General features: G+C 38.5%; 1 protein-coding gene across 18 annotated transcripts in view; it reads right to left on the bottom strand.

Annotated features, from left to right (window-relative positions):
- The window catches only part of FGGY (FGGY carbohydrate kinase domain containing), a 284,438-nt gene that overhangs the window by 57,690 nt on the left and 207,251 nt on the right, over positions 1 to 19,497 (bottom strand). For 17 of the 18 annotated variants that reach the window (XR_016469373.1, XM_090146739.1, XM_090146742.1 and 14 more), the window contains 2 exons: positions 9,304 to 9,471; positions 6,978 to 7,081 (listed from right to left, as the gene is read on the bottom strand). Coding sequence is in view for 17 of the 18 variants with exons in the window: in XM_090146739.1 (XP_090002865.1) it covers positions 6,978 to 7,081; positions 9,304 to 9,471 (272 nt within the window). In the remaining variant the exon portion in view is untranslated. The remainder of the gene's footprint in view (positions 1 to 6,977; positions 7,082 to 9,303; positions 9,472 to 19,497) is intronic. The other variant, XM_090146737.1, reaches the window with a different exon arrangement.

Raw genomic sequence — 19,497 nt, 5'->3', positions numbered from 1 at the left:
GATACAAAGTGGTGGCTGCCTGAGCTGCTAACAGGTAACATTCAATGCCACAGTAGAGGGTACATATCAGGTGAAAGTATTTCTGGCAGGCAGACTAGACAAATCTTACTAGTGTCAGCATAGGTAGGTAAGAAGCTCATGCTTTCTAAGGCAAAACAAGAGTCAAGCAGTGACAAAGAGGAGATGGGCCCTATTAGGGGACATATCTGGAGGAAGTCCAGCCTTCACATCCATTGTGCTTATGTCATAGAATAGAAAATCCAGAGAAGGAAGAAAACATCTTTGGTTGATGCATTTATCATACAGTGCAACACAGTATCATCTGCAGCATATAAGTGCTGTCATTTTAGAACAAGGAAAAATCTGGCATGCTTAAACAAACTTAGCAAAATTTCTCACCCAAATATACGGTCCCAAAGCACTGTATAGGTGCAGTTTGTAAAAGTAAAGATTAACAATTAAAAATCTACTAAACTACAAAGTGTCTCAGTCTCCCATCTAATAAAAATGAAATAATTCCCACTCTGTTACTCCATTCATTCAGCGTTGCAAAGAACACTGAGACCACCAAAGAGAAGACACTGCAGAAAGGCTTAGTATTATAAAACAGATACCCTAATATAAGGCTGCATGTCACACAGGATGGTTTGCAGCTAACCGCAGTATGAAAACCACTGCATCTGCTGGAATTTTCAAAGCAAGCATTTTCACTGATGTCAGTGAGACGCCTGTAGAATATCAGTCCTCATATAGGCTCCAAGGAGAATATTTTTCAAAGCATTTGCTCTATCCCCATCTATTCTTCAAGTCTTTGAACTCAAATGATCTGTTCACAAAAGGAAAGGAGAATGGACTGCAGCTTTCTGGAAATGTTGCTAAGCATTATCTAGGGCATGTACAATATAGTGACTGTACTGTTTTCAGCTGCATCCCCATGAACAGGTTGACTACCCACAAAGTGATGTGATGCAAAACTTGGGTTTCTGTGACAGGCAAGCACTGAATAGGAATGTCCTATTCTCTCAGCCACCAAAGCATACCTGAGCTTTGAATTATGCCAGGCCAGGAACAAAGAAATATTGCTCATAACAAAAACTTTTAATAACTCATTTTCTGAAAAACCCTTCCTTTCATCTCTGCCAAGCTTCAGAAAAGGCTGGGAGGCAAGCAGAAATAAACATTATGCAGGCTCACCACTGCTGGCTCTAAAGTAAACTCTCCAACTTCCTATTTACATTTTAAGATCTGAAGCTTTGTGGTTTACTAGTTCTGCAAGTAAGTGCTTTGGGTTTTGAAGGCTGCCTGCACATGATGTCCCACCACTACTGAATTCTTCCTAGCTTTTATTAATATAATGAGGTCAGAAAAGCAACAATCTTTTATATGCCCTGCTAGCAGAAATATTTTACTTCTTGCCTATTATAAACAAAACAAAGCAAACAAAGCATACAATGTCAAATTAATGCCAATGCAGGGGATATTACAGCTTTGTTTGTTTCTTTTGCAAACCAAGGATGCTAGAACATGGAACGAGGCAGCCTCATTAAAAAAAGGGTGTGGAGAACGTCTTTGAGGGACGAGTAGAAGGCGGTGGCATTTTTATGGCTATGTAACCCTTCCAGGGCCATAGGCTGAAAAATATCTAAGCAGGCCCTGTGACCTTCTCCTTAGAAGACACTGTGTAGAGCAAGGATGGGCAACCTATAACAACAGTCATGAAGAAAATGTCATTTTCATCTCACACAGCCCTCCCTGAATATAAAATGTCTTCATTAGCTGGGAAGTCAGTGCTGTGACTGCTGCCAAACTCGATATATAAGCTAGCAGAACTGAACTGAATGAGGACAGAGCAAAGGAGAGGTTCCCGTGACACTAATTCAGTTCTCCCATTTGAAAGACACCAGCTCTATGATTCATTGTAGAACTGGCCTTACAGAACAGGAGAATATTAAAAAAGCAGGAGGGGAAGCACTTATCAATTTCAAAAGCAGGCATGGGTCATTGCAAAAATTTCTCTAGATTGCCTCAGCTTCAGAAGTGTTGCTTTTGTGTTGTTTGTGTTTTTTTTCCCCCCTCCTGCTTTCCTCCTCTCTCATCTCACCCTCCCAAACCCAACCCCTTTTCCTTGGTCAGCAGAAGGACAAGTTGCTGCCTTTGCTGAACCTGGGTCACAGCCAGCTGGCACCCAGGCTCCTCTCTGAGGGCTTCTGGCCCTGTCCCCACGGAGACTGCACGTTTCACAGCAGGGCCACATGTGCAGCCGTGCTGCAGGGCGTGAGGCTGAAGCGCTGCACACAGCTCTCAGCTCTAGAAACACTTTGCTCAGTGCCATCCGATGAGATTAAATATAGCTGGGAAAGCAAGTACCCGGCTGTTTGGTCTCTGCAAGTTTTTCCCTCATCGCAGATGATTTCAAGCAGCTGAGGAGTCCTTCTGTAGTAATTACTCTAAGGTCTGCTGCTTTAACAACGTGGCATGTTCTGAAGAGGAGACTCTGGTATCAGAGCCAAGATATACGGAATCCACTTGCTGGTCTGGCTCCCACCGAGATTACAGAGATCAGGCTATGAGAACACTTCGAGCCAGCATGTCTCTGCAGCCTCCACTGCAGGATGTACTGTAAAGGACACGTACTGTGCATGCTTTGGGGGTGGAAACGTGCTTTGCACTCTATTTGTGTGAACAAAGCTGGCAGCTTGGGTGGATATTGTGGAGCAATGAAGCTCTATTGTGTTTGCCAGTCATCACGAGAATCAAATGAACAAATTTAGAAGAAGCAAATTGGGCTGAAGTTCCTTTAGAAGAAAACAGGCAAAGACTAGTCAGGCTTGGTAGAACAGAATACGGGATATTCTTCCTAAAATAATCCATAGTAAGCACTGGAACAGCAAAACAAACTGCCCATTTTGCTGCTCAAACTCAGTCTCTTAGATCACGTAGTGAATATAAGCAAGATAGAAAATAAACGACTTGTGGCTCTCAAATTTTAAAAAAGGACTGAATTCTAAACTTCAAACCGCACATACATTACCACCAGGGGAAAAAAAACAACTTGTGCACCACAGAAGATGAGTCAGTTCCCAATGACAGAGGTAGAGGAGTAACAAAAAGATGTAAAAGAAGAGACTCCATCCAAACCAAAAAAGACTCCCTGACAATCCCAAAAAGTAAGTTTTGCATACAGAGCGCTGATAAAGAAAACAGAATGACTGAAGAATGACCATATCAATAAATGAGGATGGAAAAAAAAAAACAACAACACACCAAAACAGACAAAACCCATTATATTTCAAAACGGCAGCAAATTCAGTGCCCCCCTCAGTAAGCTGAAATCAGCCCAGACAATGCTCCCATTAGATGATGTTCTAATTCCTTCAGCTATGAATTCAAAAAGGTATTAGGGCGAGGATGACAAGTATTTCCAAAATGGAACAACTGTCCTGCAACCTGTACTCTCAAATTGCTTACAGTCTCTCACAATACACGTTATTATGAGGGGGAAAAAAGTGAATTTAGTGTCCCTGAGAAGGCGTTATTCTTTAGCGGGTACAGGAAGTTGCAATGTTCATCTATCAGAAAGAAGCAGCAGTACTGCTCGATTTATGCAAGGAATACTAGGAGTTTTCTGGTACAGGACACTGTGTAGTTGCCGTGGTGGCACAAGCAAAGTTTCCTTTAAGTTCCAAAACTAAGTGTGGGTGCTGGAGCTTAGACACCCTTCCTACAAAGCCCGATGGGCGGCAGCAGCCTACGCAGAACAGCCAGACACTGCGTACCATCACTTGAAAGGAATACCTACTCTGCTCGGAGATCAAAGCCACAGCAAATGAATCCCAGCCCTACACTAAGGAATCGACCTTCAAAAGCAAAAGGACAGCTTATTTGCCATTTCAAAAGCAAACTGCACTGATGACTTCTGCTTGGGCAAAGGAGGCAGCAGAATATCACATAAAATGAATAACTGCTCCAAAGTATTCAAAAGACTATCAGCCCCCACGTCCCCAAGCACGGATAATGGATGAGCCCTTAGGTGGCAGTGACTTTCAGCAGCTACCTGCTAGGACCTGGCCATGGTTCAGTAACCAAATTACACTGTGCTTTTTGCCTCTTTCACAAGCTAGTTAAGTATCTCAACAGAAACACAGTGCTTTGCATATGCTTGATCATCCAAAACTGTCACTGGTTAATTCTTAGAAGTGGATCTTCTCTTAAAAGTGATAGCTTTACCACAAACTATTATAGCCATGAGTAAAATTAGGTTCCACATTTGTACTCTCTAAAATATCAAAGGCATAACTAGGAAAGTCTTTTGTTCAAGATCTCTAGAGTCCTTGAGGTAATAAAAATTGGGTCATGGAGTAGTTTCTCTTCAAAGTTTAAAGTAAATGCCATGTTCAAGCAATACCTACTCTGTGACTCATGGAGGATTCGGTCTGAGAGTGGAAATACTGTACCAACAGACACAGCAGCAGTAATACTCCAGCCCCCACCAAGAGGAGGAAGGGAGGGGAGAGACGCATAGCAGATGATTTTGAACAGTTTCCTGTTACAATCTCTTGAAAAAAATCCAGCCGTACTTTCACCCTGCTTTCTGTTTGCTGAAGTTCTCCTGACAGTTGGCTCTTTTGGTTGCCAGAACCACAACAAAGGACGGCCTTGAGTTTCCACACAGGCCATTTTCTCCCTCTCTCGTCTCTGATCATCTCACAAAGGTATTATTGTTGCTGGCTCACTGGAGCTCAGTGCACCTGAGGCAGATCAAAGGCACTTTTTAATGCCCGCCTGACCACACAGGTCTCTCTCCCACTGCATTAAATTAAACTCGATGATTAATCTCTATAGCCCTGAGGGTCCCTTGGTGCACACAGAGAGAGCAAATATATATTTCTATCAAAACACAAGTATAATATACTTTCATTTTATAGCCCTAATTAAAAAAAGGAACAGCTAATTCCAGCCAAATGCAGCTGCATATAGGTCTCGTTAAAACACAAATACAACTGCGCTGTGTGCTCTGCATTCATTTCATGTAGCGTACATAGGTAATAGATAAAATAACAGTAAACCAAAATCTTTCCATAGATTAAATGCAGAGAAGTTTAGAATTTGCCTGCTAAAGATTGCTATACCTCTGATCAGATAAGCGAAGGAAGGTGGTTAAGGAAATGATTATAAAATGCTGAGTAGTTACATTTAAATAAACCCAACGCTGCACAAACATCTATTTCTGAGTTTGCATTCAAATGATTAAGAGTCTTGAAAGGTTCCATCTTGTCTATGTTGTACAGTGTATGCACACTTCGGGTTAGCTTTAATGACAGAACAGAACAATGATTAACATCAACACGGACGTTATCATGCCACTTCTGTTGCATTAGTGCAGTTAATGGGGCCACATCTCACAACATCTTGGAGTATGCAGACAAAAAGTGCTTTTAAAGTCTTTACACTGATATGCTTTCATTTAGTTTGTTGTTTTTTTTTCCCCCCAATTGCAGTTGTGAACTGAGTTCAGAACTACGTTAGAATTTACCAATATACATATTTTAGAAATTAATAAATAACCATACATAGTCCTCCTCCAGGGTGAGTTACACTAAAGGAATAAGTTACAGCCAGCTGGCTCATTTCCAGCCCTTTAACATTGCCCTCAGACCTTTTGGGGAAACTGACTGAGAGGTTCTTAGCTCATTTTAGCCCAGTATTATGTATCTATTAACCCAGCTTATTTTAATGATTTAAACTAACTCAGCTAAATGAAATAGGTTAGGAAGAGTTCACACAAACAGCTTCTTCTGAAGGACCTTCACCAAATGAACTGCAAACAGCGAAAGTAAGGGCATGCTTAGAAGGGCAACTTCACCCCCAGAGCTGGTGTTTGCAGGGTGCCATTCCAGCACCTTAATGGGTATAGACACCAATGTGATTTTTCAGAGACAAAGTAAGCTAATAGCAGCACACTAGATGTTCAAATCTACAGCTTAGGAAGGAATCCAAATATATTCCCCATTGTTTTACAGCATCTAAGCTTTTGTTAAATGCCCTGCTTCACAATACTGGGATTATTTTTATCTTTAAATTCAATCATGCCTAAATGCTTTGCTGCACTACAATCCACGTGACAAGATCACTTTAATGCATGCTGTTACTACAAAGGCAACTTATAGATTCTGCTAAACCTGATGCTTTATTATCTGCTTCCTTTCTTTTTCTCTACAGGAGATCTCTCTCTATGAAGCACGTTAGACCTCTCTAAATTCAATAGCACTCCAACTGCCATTTGCTCATTTAGTAAAAAAAACAAGTCAATAATCAGTCTAAATTTAAGAGTGAAATGAGTTTTAAATAAAAAATGTGGCAGAAAAGGGTACTTATCTAAATGGAATGCTTTCAGACTCATACATTTTAAAAAGGTATAAATTTCAAAAGCAGACACTAAATTTTAATTGCAATTTCAGAAAAAGCTTTTGTATTAATTCACCGAGAAAAATTAGCGAAGAGAAAATTGCTTATCAAGGTTTTTCTTTCTTTTTAGTCACGATACAGATTGTAATTCCATAGATCATGGCAACTTACAGAGGTAGAATGATTTATATTGATTAAGTGAAGTGGTGGCGGAAAAGGGCTGTGACTGGAGACATGCATTCCTTCTCCAAAGACACTATTCTGTAACACATTAGTGACAAGCTTGTCACAGATAACTCAAGCTCAGAGTCTGGCTCAGATTTCAGCCTGCTCTTTAAGCCACTCTAGCATCGTGGTTTCTACTTTTCATGTCATTTTTCAGTATTGATTGCTACTACTATTAAAGTCCTTGCTAAATGCATGGTAATATATAATTAATAACCAAAGGTAAAGACAGAGTTAACAGAAAAAAAAAAATCAAGGGAAAGGATGAGAGGCACAAAGGTCACTTTTCTCTCCAAACACATAAGTTACTATACTCTCCACAAATTAGGACTATACATACAACCTACCCCCATGTGGCACGAAGATGTTCCACAGATCAGAGCAACTCGTGATGTAATTGGCTGGTTTTCACATGGCAGGTTATGTCCTCTCACATCTGCTCCAATTACTCCTATTAAAATAAAATCAAAATGCTATTTTAGTGAAGAGCAAGCCAACCCTCACAAAACAGTGCTTTTTCATGCACAAATAATTGCCAAATATCTCACACCACTACCACAAATCATAAAATTCTACTTTCTCAATAAACAAAGCTATAAAATAACTCTGATAAAATATTTCTTTTTTATTACAGATGCATGAGGACACAAGATGTTTTCTTGTTCATGTTTATCATCATGATCTTTAAGCGTTGTATCAACTACAACCTGACCTTCATTACCTTAAGGAGTATGCTAACATACAGAAAAAAAAACTGCCCTGGTAGGAAAGGCACCACAGCAGGTATGTTTATTTGTTGACAGTTTATCACACACTGTTTGATGTGTTTTGTCAGGGGATGAGTTGGTAAAAAGGAGAACTTGGCAGCAGACTGGAAGGCTGCCAGTGCTGTTGTATTGGCTGCTGCTGCTGTCTGTGTCAGACAGAACTATCTACAGGAGAACAGATTAGTCCTTCCCTATGAGGAGCTGCACTTGGCTGTAACTTTCTGCGTGAAGCTTCTACATGCAGGGCAGCACAGGAAAGAGGACAAATATAACAAGCACTCAGCCTACAGCAGAAATTTATACTGGGAGATGCCAGAGAAGTGCCAGGATACTGCTTGCAGAATGGTGCAGATTTGCAGTGAAGCTTCACCACGTATTTAATTACGCTTAAATCAGTTAAAGACAAGCTGAAATGGAAGTTTTTGCCCTCTCCTTCTCTTCTTAAGTTGTATTCTTGCTTGCATGGCATTGCAGCAACATAACAAACCATGCTTTCTTGACCATTATTTTTTAATAGATCAATGTGCAGTGTAGTGACTGGTTTGGCAATCCTACCAACATAAATAATATTTCTCTGCACTGTAGAAGGATAGCAAAAACTTTTGATGGATATTTTATATCTTCAAAACCATAGATTTTATGAAGTGAAAGGTGCCAAGTGTTGTGGTTAGTATAATACATTTTCTTAACACTTTCTTGTTTAGGTCACAACTGCAAGATTCTGTTATCAATCTGTCTGCTGGGTTTTCTCTTATCATGGTTGCCATGATTATCACAGTATTATGGTTGAAAGTTACTTAAATAATCAGAAAATCAAGGGCAAAAAATCAGTGTCTTTAAAGATAAGTCCTCGTATCCCTCCATCCTAGTTAGTTTGTGACTAAATAGCAGCATAGCTGACATACAGGGCTTATTTGTAGAGAGCAGCAGAAAACTGCAAGTCTATTTATGCTTTATTTTTCACCGCTCAGCACAGGCATGCATGAGTTTATATTAAGAATTTTGTATAGTGTTATCAAAAAGGTAGCACTGTTTCAATAACACTGAAACTTCCTGAGGTAACAATTTTTTTTTAACTAATCAAACTCAAAAACCTCCATTTCCTGCTGAAAAAGTTACATTGAATCACTTTGTTTTTTACTCTATATAGATAACTATAACAGTATAGTAAGAAAATAAAGGAGATGAGCCTCTCAAACATATTTCAATGTATCTGAAACTGAGCACATCAGAATACTGTCTATAAACACTAACATTAAGCCTTTCACAGTCCAGCTGTGGAAAAAAGGTGAAAGTCTCAGATGGGGATTGCCTCTCATAGGCCACCTTTCTCTCTATTCTTGTTTGCTAGTTTAGATGCACAGTATTTATCTAATCTTACTCCTAGACCAAAAGCACTGTTGTTGGTACATATCCAGCATTCTGTTAGCATAAACTTCCATGAAAAAGTACCCACTGCAGTATTTAAAGGATGAATATTTCCTAAAAACAGGAAGGAAAACCAACATAGACATGAGAGTTCTTGCTCGGAGAAAAGTTTTTATTTTTCTTGCTTATCCCCCAAATTTTAAGCCGTAGATGTGCACTCATCACATTGCCTTGCCAGCCCAATGGTGTTTCAGTTCAGGAATTCAAAGTGGAGCTGACAGGAGTTAATGCACAATTTGGAAGTTTGCTGCTAAGAAATAAGCAGCAATACCTGAGGGCTTTTCTATAAAGAGATATTCAATGTTGGTACTTATTGTTTGTTGCCGTTGTTTTTTAATTTTAGTTACACTATTTTATAAGAACAGCATCTGAGCAAGCTGCTGGATATAAAATTGGCTATGCAAAAAAAAAAAAAAAAAAGCTAAAATTAATTCAATACATTCCTGCTTCCCAGAACAGTAAATATGTGACTAAGTACCTAGTCCTCCAGCATGTGCATCAATGAGAGATGCTGCTACTGCAATCCCTTCAGGGAGACCGAGTTCTTTTGCAGCTTCTGGCGTTAGACCTTTTCCAACAGACTCTCCAGGAGACAAGACGTGGTTTCCTGGGCAGACACAGGAAAAACCATACACCTGTGAATTTACTAAACAGAAAAACAAACACGTATGTTATTACAAGAACTCCCTTCCTCTCCCTGAAGAGAGTTGGTATATGTAACACTAAAAAGTGCATCAAAGAACTCTATCTGATTAAGAAATATCTCTCATTATGTATCTGTATGTTAAACACAACCATGCTAGATCAGGCTGCTCCATAGTAATTTAAAAGTTCAAAAGCATTCAATGCCCTGTCTAGCCACAGAGAAAGATCTCACCACAAGCAATTAAATTTTGCTTGGCAGCTTTCCAAGAGATATGAAATACTCATGCAGAAATTCCAAGATCTTGTGGTAGTTGCTGCATACACTGCCTGCAGCCATTCTCTACGTACGGGAATGAGACTCAGCTCAGCCCATGCTCACCACTGAAAGCTGATCCTGTTTAAAAAAAAGACAATAACCTTCCCCCTTTCCACCCCCCCCCTCAATCTCCATCCTTTCTAAAAGCTTCCACTAACAATAAGTTGGCTACAGTAACAGAAACTCTGAAAGAGAAACCAGCAAATTACTGCACTGTTGCAGCTGTACTTTCTCATAGGTTAACCATCTATTTTTGAGTCCTCACTGAAGGTATGAAGAATGTCATGGCCACCCCAAACATGACCAATGCAACTCTCCTTTCTCAGGCTTGTCACTAGGAGTGACAGATCTCATCTGCATAGGTTTATACTATCATAATGCACATTTATGTTTTTCTAGCTGAAATGTAACATATCATTTCAATAATTAAATCACCGTGATAGAGATTGCTCAGAGCTTAAAAGAAACAGATTCAGGAAACTCAGAATTGAAGGACACAGCCTCCTCCTGGCAGCCAAGCCTAACCAAACCCAAGGTAATGATTGACAGCTCCTGGAATCACACACTTCTCTGTTTATCTACAGGTTTGGTGGGTGAGAGGCAGTGAAAGGTATAGTAGTTGCTCTCATATTCCCTGCCAATCCACTCCTTTAAGACAGAGACTTCATACTCATTTAATAGTACATAGTAGCATCACTCAGTTCTGCAACTCTGCAGGGCAGAACTGACAATACTTCTTTCTGAGAAAGAAAAATTGATTCAGTTGAGAATGTTACACCTATAGAGCATTTCAATTTGTATAAAGGGAGCAAAACATTGTCCACAATAGAGGTTAATTAAGAGGAACAGCATATTGCAATTTAGCAGGAATACACAAATGCCTATAAGTATTACATTCTAGAAATAGTTAATGTTATATCATTGTTTAATGAAAAGGTTACAATATTAAATTCATAGTTGGAAAATGGGTTTTATATATCACAGTGGTAGTTGATCTTAGGCTTGGCTGCAGATGACACTGATTCGTCACTTTATAGAAGGCAGCCACATCCTGACTGAAGCAATGCATGGGCACTTGGTGATTAGACAGCACACAAACTTCTTAGAGTTCATTTCTCCAAGAGTTTCTATTCTGCTGAAGCCACACCTCTGCCTCTGAAATGTTAGACTGGATTTTACACTGGAAATTTACAAGTTTGTCATAGCCAAAACTTCTGGCTTGACTTTGGGTTTGTATTCAAACATTAGGGGCAGTAACCACAAGCCATTGTTTCCAAGCTCCCCACTAACTTATGTGATAACATCTTCACATCTCCTCACTCAAAAAAGTCTACATTTTATTAATTCTTATTCACTGTGCTAGCTTTTACAAGAGATGTATGTTTTGTGATTTTTTTTCCCCAATAGTAAGATTTGAGAGCAGGTTGCTTCTCTTCATGATAAGTTTTTTGTTGTCTTCTGGTTTCTTAAGACAACAGAAAATAATACAAGTAAAATAGAAGTTGCATGCTTCACCTGACATTCAAAGACCATGCAGGTGGAAGGAAGTTCAAAAGAGTTCATGCAGTTAAAACCACATCTGCTTCTCCAGAATCAACTGCATGACATGAAAGCAGACAGATAATATTGTATATACAGCACGAGGTGAAAATAATCTGAAATAAAACATCTTTCCAGGCACTCAATTCCACTGTTGGCTTATTTGGGGCTTATTTGTATCAGTCATATCGGTTAAATATTTTCATGTTTAATTATTATATGGTTATGCTCCAATTTAGAGATCAGGATTACTACAAAATCTTTTCCTACCAGCTCCTCAATTATTGTATTTCTAGTTAACAAGCACTAATGGAGCATTTCCAGGTCTAAGGAGAATCCTCTCTTCTAATGGAACAGAAAATGACCCTATCAATTCTGTTGGTACAAGTGATGAACCAGAATGACCAGCAACACTGCAGACCTCCACAGGATTCAAATGTGTGAGAAAGTGCCCAGGGATGGGTTTCCTGTGATTTGAACACACAGCATAACAACCCTGTTTTAATAAATGAATTCAAGGTAGAGATCAGCCAGCCTCATGAGTTAAGGTAAAGCTGAACAGTTATTCCTAGACTGGAAGAACCTCCAGACAATTTGGGAAGTGACAGCACCCAGAAGTCCTCCTTAAATGGAATGCAAAGGGGAATCTCCAGCAATGAGGAAAATCAACAAACAGAATATTGACTCTGACCCTCTACTTCATCCTTTCTGTTTTAGCAATCAGTGTATGTTCTGCTACATGCACACAATCTGTTCTTAAAGAGCTTTATAAAAGAGCAAAAGCAGGCTCCGTGTGGCCACTGTCATCACAGGAGTCACTTTCTTGTACCCACGCAAGAGTGAGTAAGCAGGTGTGGAATGGGCAGAGACGTAGGAAGGGAATTATTCCCATACTTTAATCCTCACTGAAAAAGTAGAAAACTCAGCTAAGCACCAGTATTCCTATAGTCTGTAGCTATAGAGCTATTAAAAGATAAGGTAAAAGATGTAAAAATGCAAACAGAGGAGCCACAACTGGAAAGCAAAGCATTTGAAACAGATTGTACACCAGTACTTGGCTGGCAGAGGATGGAGATTCTTTCTTGAGCAAAATGCAGTGGCTCTTGAAGTCAAGGGACTACTATAAGAATAAAGGCATTGCACAGCTACTCACCAGGAATTCAACAGCAGGTGCTGCCACCCTTAATCCCTACCTGTCAAGGAAAAGAAGCTGCCAGAGAGGGAGGAAGGGAAGTGAGCCGCCCGCATACACAGGCAGTCAGTGAGAGATTACAGAGGCTGTAAAAAAGAGGCAGTGAAAGGACCGAGTCTTCTCCAGCCTCCTGCCAAAGTAAATGTATCGAGTCCTTTGTTTACAGTAGTCTGTGCAAGTCATTTACCTTTGCTATAACGATTTCCAAAATTAGACCTAACCAAACAAACCCATAATGGCTGAAGCTGGAGAACTTTCTGTTTCACATTCATACAGCTGTTTCACCAAGGCAGTGCCTTAATCCACAACCTTTTCATTTTGTACGAGACATATTATTTCTAGCTATTTTTCCCCTGTAAAGCAGCAAGTTTACAAAAGGAAAAAGCTGTCTGAATCTCTTCCTCCTCTTTAATCCTTTTTTGAAGACTAATGTTAGAATTTGCTATGATCAGGTTTTGTTTAAAGAATTTATGTGGTACCAATGACCCTCTACCTTTTAGGCAGTCACCACAGCAACCAGCTATTTACCAGACGTAACACATAAGGCAGACAATTCATCTTCAGTAAATTTCAGTGATCAGAATTCACTCTACAGTCTTGCTAATATTTAACAGAACTAGGTTTTTTAGTACATAGACCTTCTTAAAATAACAAAAGCAGGGGGCCAGCTCATTCAGCCATGACATACTCATCCACTTGAGAACAGCTTTTCATCCATCATGCAGAACATGACTGCACTGCATATGCAATTAAATTTGGCTGTATAAGTGCATAAAAATACAGAAGAAAAGGAAGAGGGGTTGTTACTTTTCTTCACTAACTCGACACAAGCAAAGTTGAAGGGGTATAGCAATCCCTCAGAAATAAAAAAAAGGATACATTCTGTCTCTATTTCATAGACACCTCCCTAAAGCAGGTCATTTAAATATTTTTTAAATCACAGAATGGTTTAGGTTGGAAGGGACCTTAAAGACCACTCAGCTCCAGCCTCTTACCATGGGCAGGACTGCCACCCACTAGATCAGGCTGTCCATGGTCCCAACCTGCCTGGCCTTGGGCACCTCCAGGGATGGGGCACACACCACTTCTCCAGGCATTAGTAGAAGGATGCACTGTCCATTTGAATAGTTCAAGTAATAAGAAACACAGGTGTTCTTTCTCCTCCTCTGAGCCACAGTATTATAAGCTTTATGGAGCATTTTTTCCAAAGATTTGCTAATACTTGGAATAGCCCATTTACACAGTGAGTTCATTACAATGCTCGTAGGCAATTTCCAATTTTTGTTTTATATAATAATCACTGAATGCCAGAACTCTGGGGTATGCAAAGAATTTGAGTAATGTAGTTCTACTGTTATGTCATTAAAACCCCGTCTCACAGAAAATAAGTTCCCATTACATACAATAATCATGTTTTACTGATAAATGTACTTAATACAATTCTTAAATCTAGCTGGTGAGCAGAAGTGGCTGACATTCAGAGAAGAACGTAGCAGGACACTTACGTTGATGAGAAAATAGTATTCATTTTTTCTTAGAAATAAAGGTATGGTGGTTAAAAAAAAGAGTGTTAGAAATGGTCAGATTTTTTATTTTTTAAATATGGAAATATCCTCAATAAAATTTCTCAGTTGATAGTTGAAAACATGAGAATTTTCTTTCAGAAAAATCAAAACAAATTACTATAGGGCAGCTTATTTAAAAGTGAGAAAACCACTGGGTTAAACAAAATCACTTGGGCTTTCTTCAGTTCAAAATTCATCTCTGTCTATGTGAGCTGCCACAGTAGCTTTAGGCAAGTCTCATTTGGGTTCTTTCCATCCCATCCTTCCATACAGCTTATGCTTCTGGCTGAACTACATCTCAACTACCTAACACATAATTACTTAAGGCAGACATGTTAGGTTGCTAAATACTGGCAAAAGCAACCTAAGTGCAGGCAGATCTTGATTCATTAAGCTGAAAAGTTGGTTTGCAGACCATAGGAGCCTACTTCAATAAATACTATTTCCTTCTTGTCCAAATGAAAGAGAGCTACTTCATGGAGAAATGAAAAGCTTTCCTGGTTAGAGGTCAAGAGAAAAAAAAGTTCTGCATCATTGGATCAGTAGGCATGTATGCTGATGGACATGACTGAGTTGTCATCTCCAGATTTCAGTGAAATAGTGCAGAATGAACATCTTTTATAATGCATGGTTCACTGCTCATTAAGCTGACATGCATGTAGGTATATAATACACGTATTTAAATGTCTTCCTAAGTACCTAGATGTAACATGTTTGCAATTAAATTCAGCTGCCTGACCTTCCATCTTGCTTGCAATCAGTAATTTCAATACACCAATCATTTGTATTTCTGAAAACTACCAGTATGTTATTCCTAATTGTGTCTCTAGATACTGTAGCTCAACAAGCATCATCAGTGTAGATGATGTGACTGTTATACTTTCAAAACTGCAGGAATCAGAGTCTGGTTTGGTACAGTATCTCACTAGGATTGCACACAATTGTATCGCTTGTGTTATTTATAGATTTCTACTTAACATATTTCTTTTCTGTTACAGGGCAAGACTCTTTTCAGTAGCACACAGTAGCAACATCCACAAGCTGAAATACAGGAAAATACATTTAATCATAAGAATAAACGTTCTTATTGAGGAAGGCTGGCCAACGCACTGGAAAAGGTTGACTTTAGAGTAACCACCCTTGGAAATACTCAAAACTGAAGATACAGCTCTGAGCAACCTCCTGCAGATGACCCTGCTTTGAGCAGTGGATTCTGACTACATGATATCCAGAGATGCTTTCTAACCTCAACCATTCACGTGATTCAGTGACCTCAACACTTTAAAAAAAAAAAAAGTAGAAGACAAAGGTCAGTGTCACTTCTCTAAGAAAAAATACTTTTTAACTTGTTACTGATGAATCACAGATTATGAAAAATGCCTCAAGCTTTGAGGAAGGAGGAACCCTAAAACTGCTTTGCACTGTGCCAGTTTCACCTCCTTCACAGTTACTGCAACTCTTGGATGGTTTGAAGTGACAGGAAGCCAGAGAAGTTAATACATCTGGAACACTCTTCACTTGTAAATTCCACAGATAAGTGTAAATATCCTGTGATTCATTGTTTTAACTTTGCTCAAAATTGTAACCTGTTTTAATTTATTGAGAATAAGAAAAGACAAAAAAGATGAAAGGACTCCATATAGAAGAGAAATGTTTTACTTACCATTGTCTACTATTTGCAAAGCATGATGTTTAAAGCTCATTCTTACAATCCGGTTTTGTGAAGAACTGGCAGTTATGAGTTGACCTGAATAAAAACCATCATCTGCCTCTTCTAGCCTTCAAGGAAATCCCTCATAAACTTTGGAAGACCTGGCATCAAAGGTCTTAGAGAAGTTAGAAAATTGGCTGAACTAATAGATTGCTGCAGTAGAAGTTAATATTCACACTACTCTCCCACCCTGCACTGATTCTTTCATTTTCACTCTAAAACGTACATAAATTAATAGAACTTACAAGTATTAGAATGGATCACTTTTAACAAAATAAAAAAGCAAGAGGACGCTAAGTGCAAACAACAGAGTATACATTATCTCTGTTAGTTTTGTATATGGAAGTAGATAATAGCATATGCAACACTATAATTGTTCAAATAAAATGTTCATGAATAAAAAGCTTGCAATTTTCTTAATTGTTTGAATGCTTAAAAGACCAAAAGGCTTCACTTACCTACATCTGAAAATCCAGCATATTGTAAAGCTTTCTCACAGTAAGAATGACAACCTGCCTGCTGTAGGAAGCCTGCTTTGAGGCTGGACTCGATCTCTAGAGGTCCCTTCCAGGCCCTACAATTCTTTGATTCTGTGGTAACATATCAAGAGTCACAGCTATCTTCTCAAAATCCTAAACTGTATAAGGTTTTCTTTAATTTATGAATAAGTGATACAAATTAAAGAACATTAGATATGAACATTCACATATTTATGCAGTTCAACAGGTCTTACTTTTCAGGACACTCAGAAATGGGCTACACAAGCACATGAAACCATCAAAATTCCAGGCTCCAATGTCCTGGAATGAAGGGAGGGGTTATGGTCAAGAGATGTCGAAGAGCCAGGGCTGTGAGAAACATCTCAGCCTTCAATACACAACGTACAGAAATAGAACTGGGCAGTACGCACAGTGTTCTTCCAGGTAAATTGAGCCATTTTCAAACAAAAAGAGACCTAGCATAAAATATTACCATTCAATAAGAAATCATTATTTGGTCCCTTAAGTAGCCCCTGAAGTAGAGAGTTGTGGTGAAAATTTCAGTCTTTTTCCTCCAAATGGAATATACACTTCAGTACCCTAAGTGGTCTACAGCACATGAAATTTTAAAGGAATTGTTAATGTCCTTCTAGGTTTTAGAATACCACAAAGAGATACTTGTCATGCATTTTCACCACAACAGATAAATGCTAATGCTTGTAGTACACAATGCTTTCACAGTGGTTTTGAATACAAGCCATCTTCTGCTCTCTTGGTGGGCAAATTAATGAGATCAATAAATTTTGAAATATTTCCAGATACAAATCTTTACCTTCACAAAAGTGATCAGTACACTCACAACGTACACAGACAACTTGTTCTGTGGATTCCCTGAAAGGTTACTCTGCTCTGAGAAATGTAAAATGTCAAAGGCCTGGGAATTTTCATATGTGAACCCACACTTTGATGTGGGAAAGGGCTGTGGATGATGCTAAAGGTCAGAAGTGAGGGTCATCCTTAATCAACAAGGTTATACGTTAAATTAAACTGAAACTACAAGAAGCTTACTACCTGGAACCACAAGCACTGCTCTGATTACAGTAAATAGATTCTTAAAGGGCAAGACCTTTTAAAGTGATGTAGAAAAGCGCATTTATCAGAATAAAAAAAAATAAGTACATTAAATAAGTTTCTCTCAGGTAATTTCCATATATATTTTCAGTGTCATGAAAGTTAAAGTTACTTCAAAAAACCTTCCAGTCATAATTATTCATCCTCTGATTGGAAACAACACTGACTTCAATTACAGATTTAAGAATGAACAACATTTCTGGCCATTTCAACTGGCAAACTACATATTATTGTTACAATAAGAAAATTCAGCTGATTTTATTTTGTGATTTTTGCTTTCTTTAGAAAGAAACTATGATTCAGAGCCTAGTGCTTCTAATCTTTTAGAGATATTTTTCTCCCATATCTGCCCTATCACTCTTTTCAATGGGAACGGGCAGACATTAAAATACATCCTTGTATTTGAGCTAAACAAACCTTGAGCTGAGGTATGTGGGCTTGGGCAAGCTCTACAGGAGAACAAAAAGGGAAATTCCATAAGAATTACTTCAGACTTATAAGGGTCTTGTTTATATTTTTATTTGAAGAGGAGTTTTTGACCTTGTACAGTTTCCCACCAACCTACTCCTACCTAGGTTATCTATCAATTTCGAGTTCCTTAATCTGTAAGCCAGCTAAATGTACTGCTTAGAAATCTGTTCCGTTAGGCACAGTATTATAGCACAGTATTATAGACTTCCCTGAAGCGCACACACTGCTGACCATATGAGTTACTTAAACAAATAGCTTTCATTTTGTATAACGTGCTAAAGTTAATGGGAGCTGAGGTAGTTCATTTCATGGGACATTGCCCTGAAGCAACATTAGAAATACAGACTCAACTGAGGTTGTCAAAGGCTTGATCCCTTATTCGTTGTGCTTAGAGCAGCATTTGTAGACTCTTGAAAGGAGGTCTATGTGATGCTGCTGCCTCACCAATACTGCTGACACTTTTGGAGCTGCCAGGGGTCTTCCATAATACAAGACTGTTCCAGCTGCAGTTTGACCAGTACTGCTGCAGTCAATGAATGGCACTTTCCTGGTAGATGGACCTATACTGCTTTCATTAATTTAAGTTAAGTAAAGGAAAGCTGAGCTCATTAAGAGTGTTCCCAGCAAGTTAGGTAACAGCTAACATTCAATAAACCAAATAAAACCCCAAATTTTCACTGGAACAATGTTATAACTCTCTTTTTCACAAGTACAGAGACAGTTATAAGACAGGGTTTAGACTAATGGTTATTTGTTTAAAAATCAGTACAAGTATCCAAGTAACTAGATGCTTTTCCTGTTAACTGAATTTTTTTTTTCCAAGAAGCACCTGTCAACTGAAGCTAATTTACTGATTTGTTCTGTAAATATTGTGTTCTGAAAAAATTATAAACCTTACACTACAAATTCATTATTTTTGTATTGCCAAATTTTGAGCCATAAATAGATTAGCTTTATGAGGCCTCCATCACAACAAAAAGGTCCTTTTTATTAATGGTTACTTGAAACATGTATGTTGAGTTACTTAAAGAGGCAAATTGTTTTCCGCTGCCTTTTAAGTGTATTGCATAAATATTGTATTAAAGCCTTAACTTACAGTCTGTAAATAATTTATCTTAAAAATATTATTCCACAAGACCATCAGCTGCTGAGATGTTCTATTTTCTGTTAAAAACATGTATTTACTGCAAGTCTTAGTTTAACCAGTAGAAGATTTGTTAAAAGCCACATTTGAATACCATTCCTATAACATTTGTCACCAAAACCTCAGAAAGCTAAAAACCTTATATTCAGTAGGTTTTATACCTCTGAGTAAGCACTTTCATTGGTAGGGGGAAATGCTGAAATCTATTCAAGGAAGCTTTCAGATACAGTTATCTGATATATCTGAAAATAGCTTATAGTATATTTTGTGATGATCAGAATAGTTCATAATTTCATTATGTTTCATTTCACTACAGTCCTCCCTGTGCCATTTCTATTTCATGTTGCTGCATTTTAACTACTGCACAAACTTGTTCAAAGTACTAGACATTAAAAAAATCAAAGGAAATTTCAGATAATTAACTTTGATGAACGAGCATATTTTAATTCATGTCTGGTAATATTCTTGTTAATGACATG

This window comes from Phasianus colchicus, chromosome 9, assembly GCF_987193195.1.
Source record: "Phasianus colchicus chromosome 9, bPhaCol1.hap1.1, whole genome shotgun sequence".
NCBI lineage: Eukaryota > Metazoa > Chordata > Aves > Galliformes > Phasianidae > Phasianus > Phasianus colchicus.
This window is presented reverse-complemented; position numbering and strand designations above follow the sequence as displayed.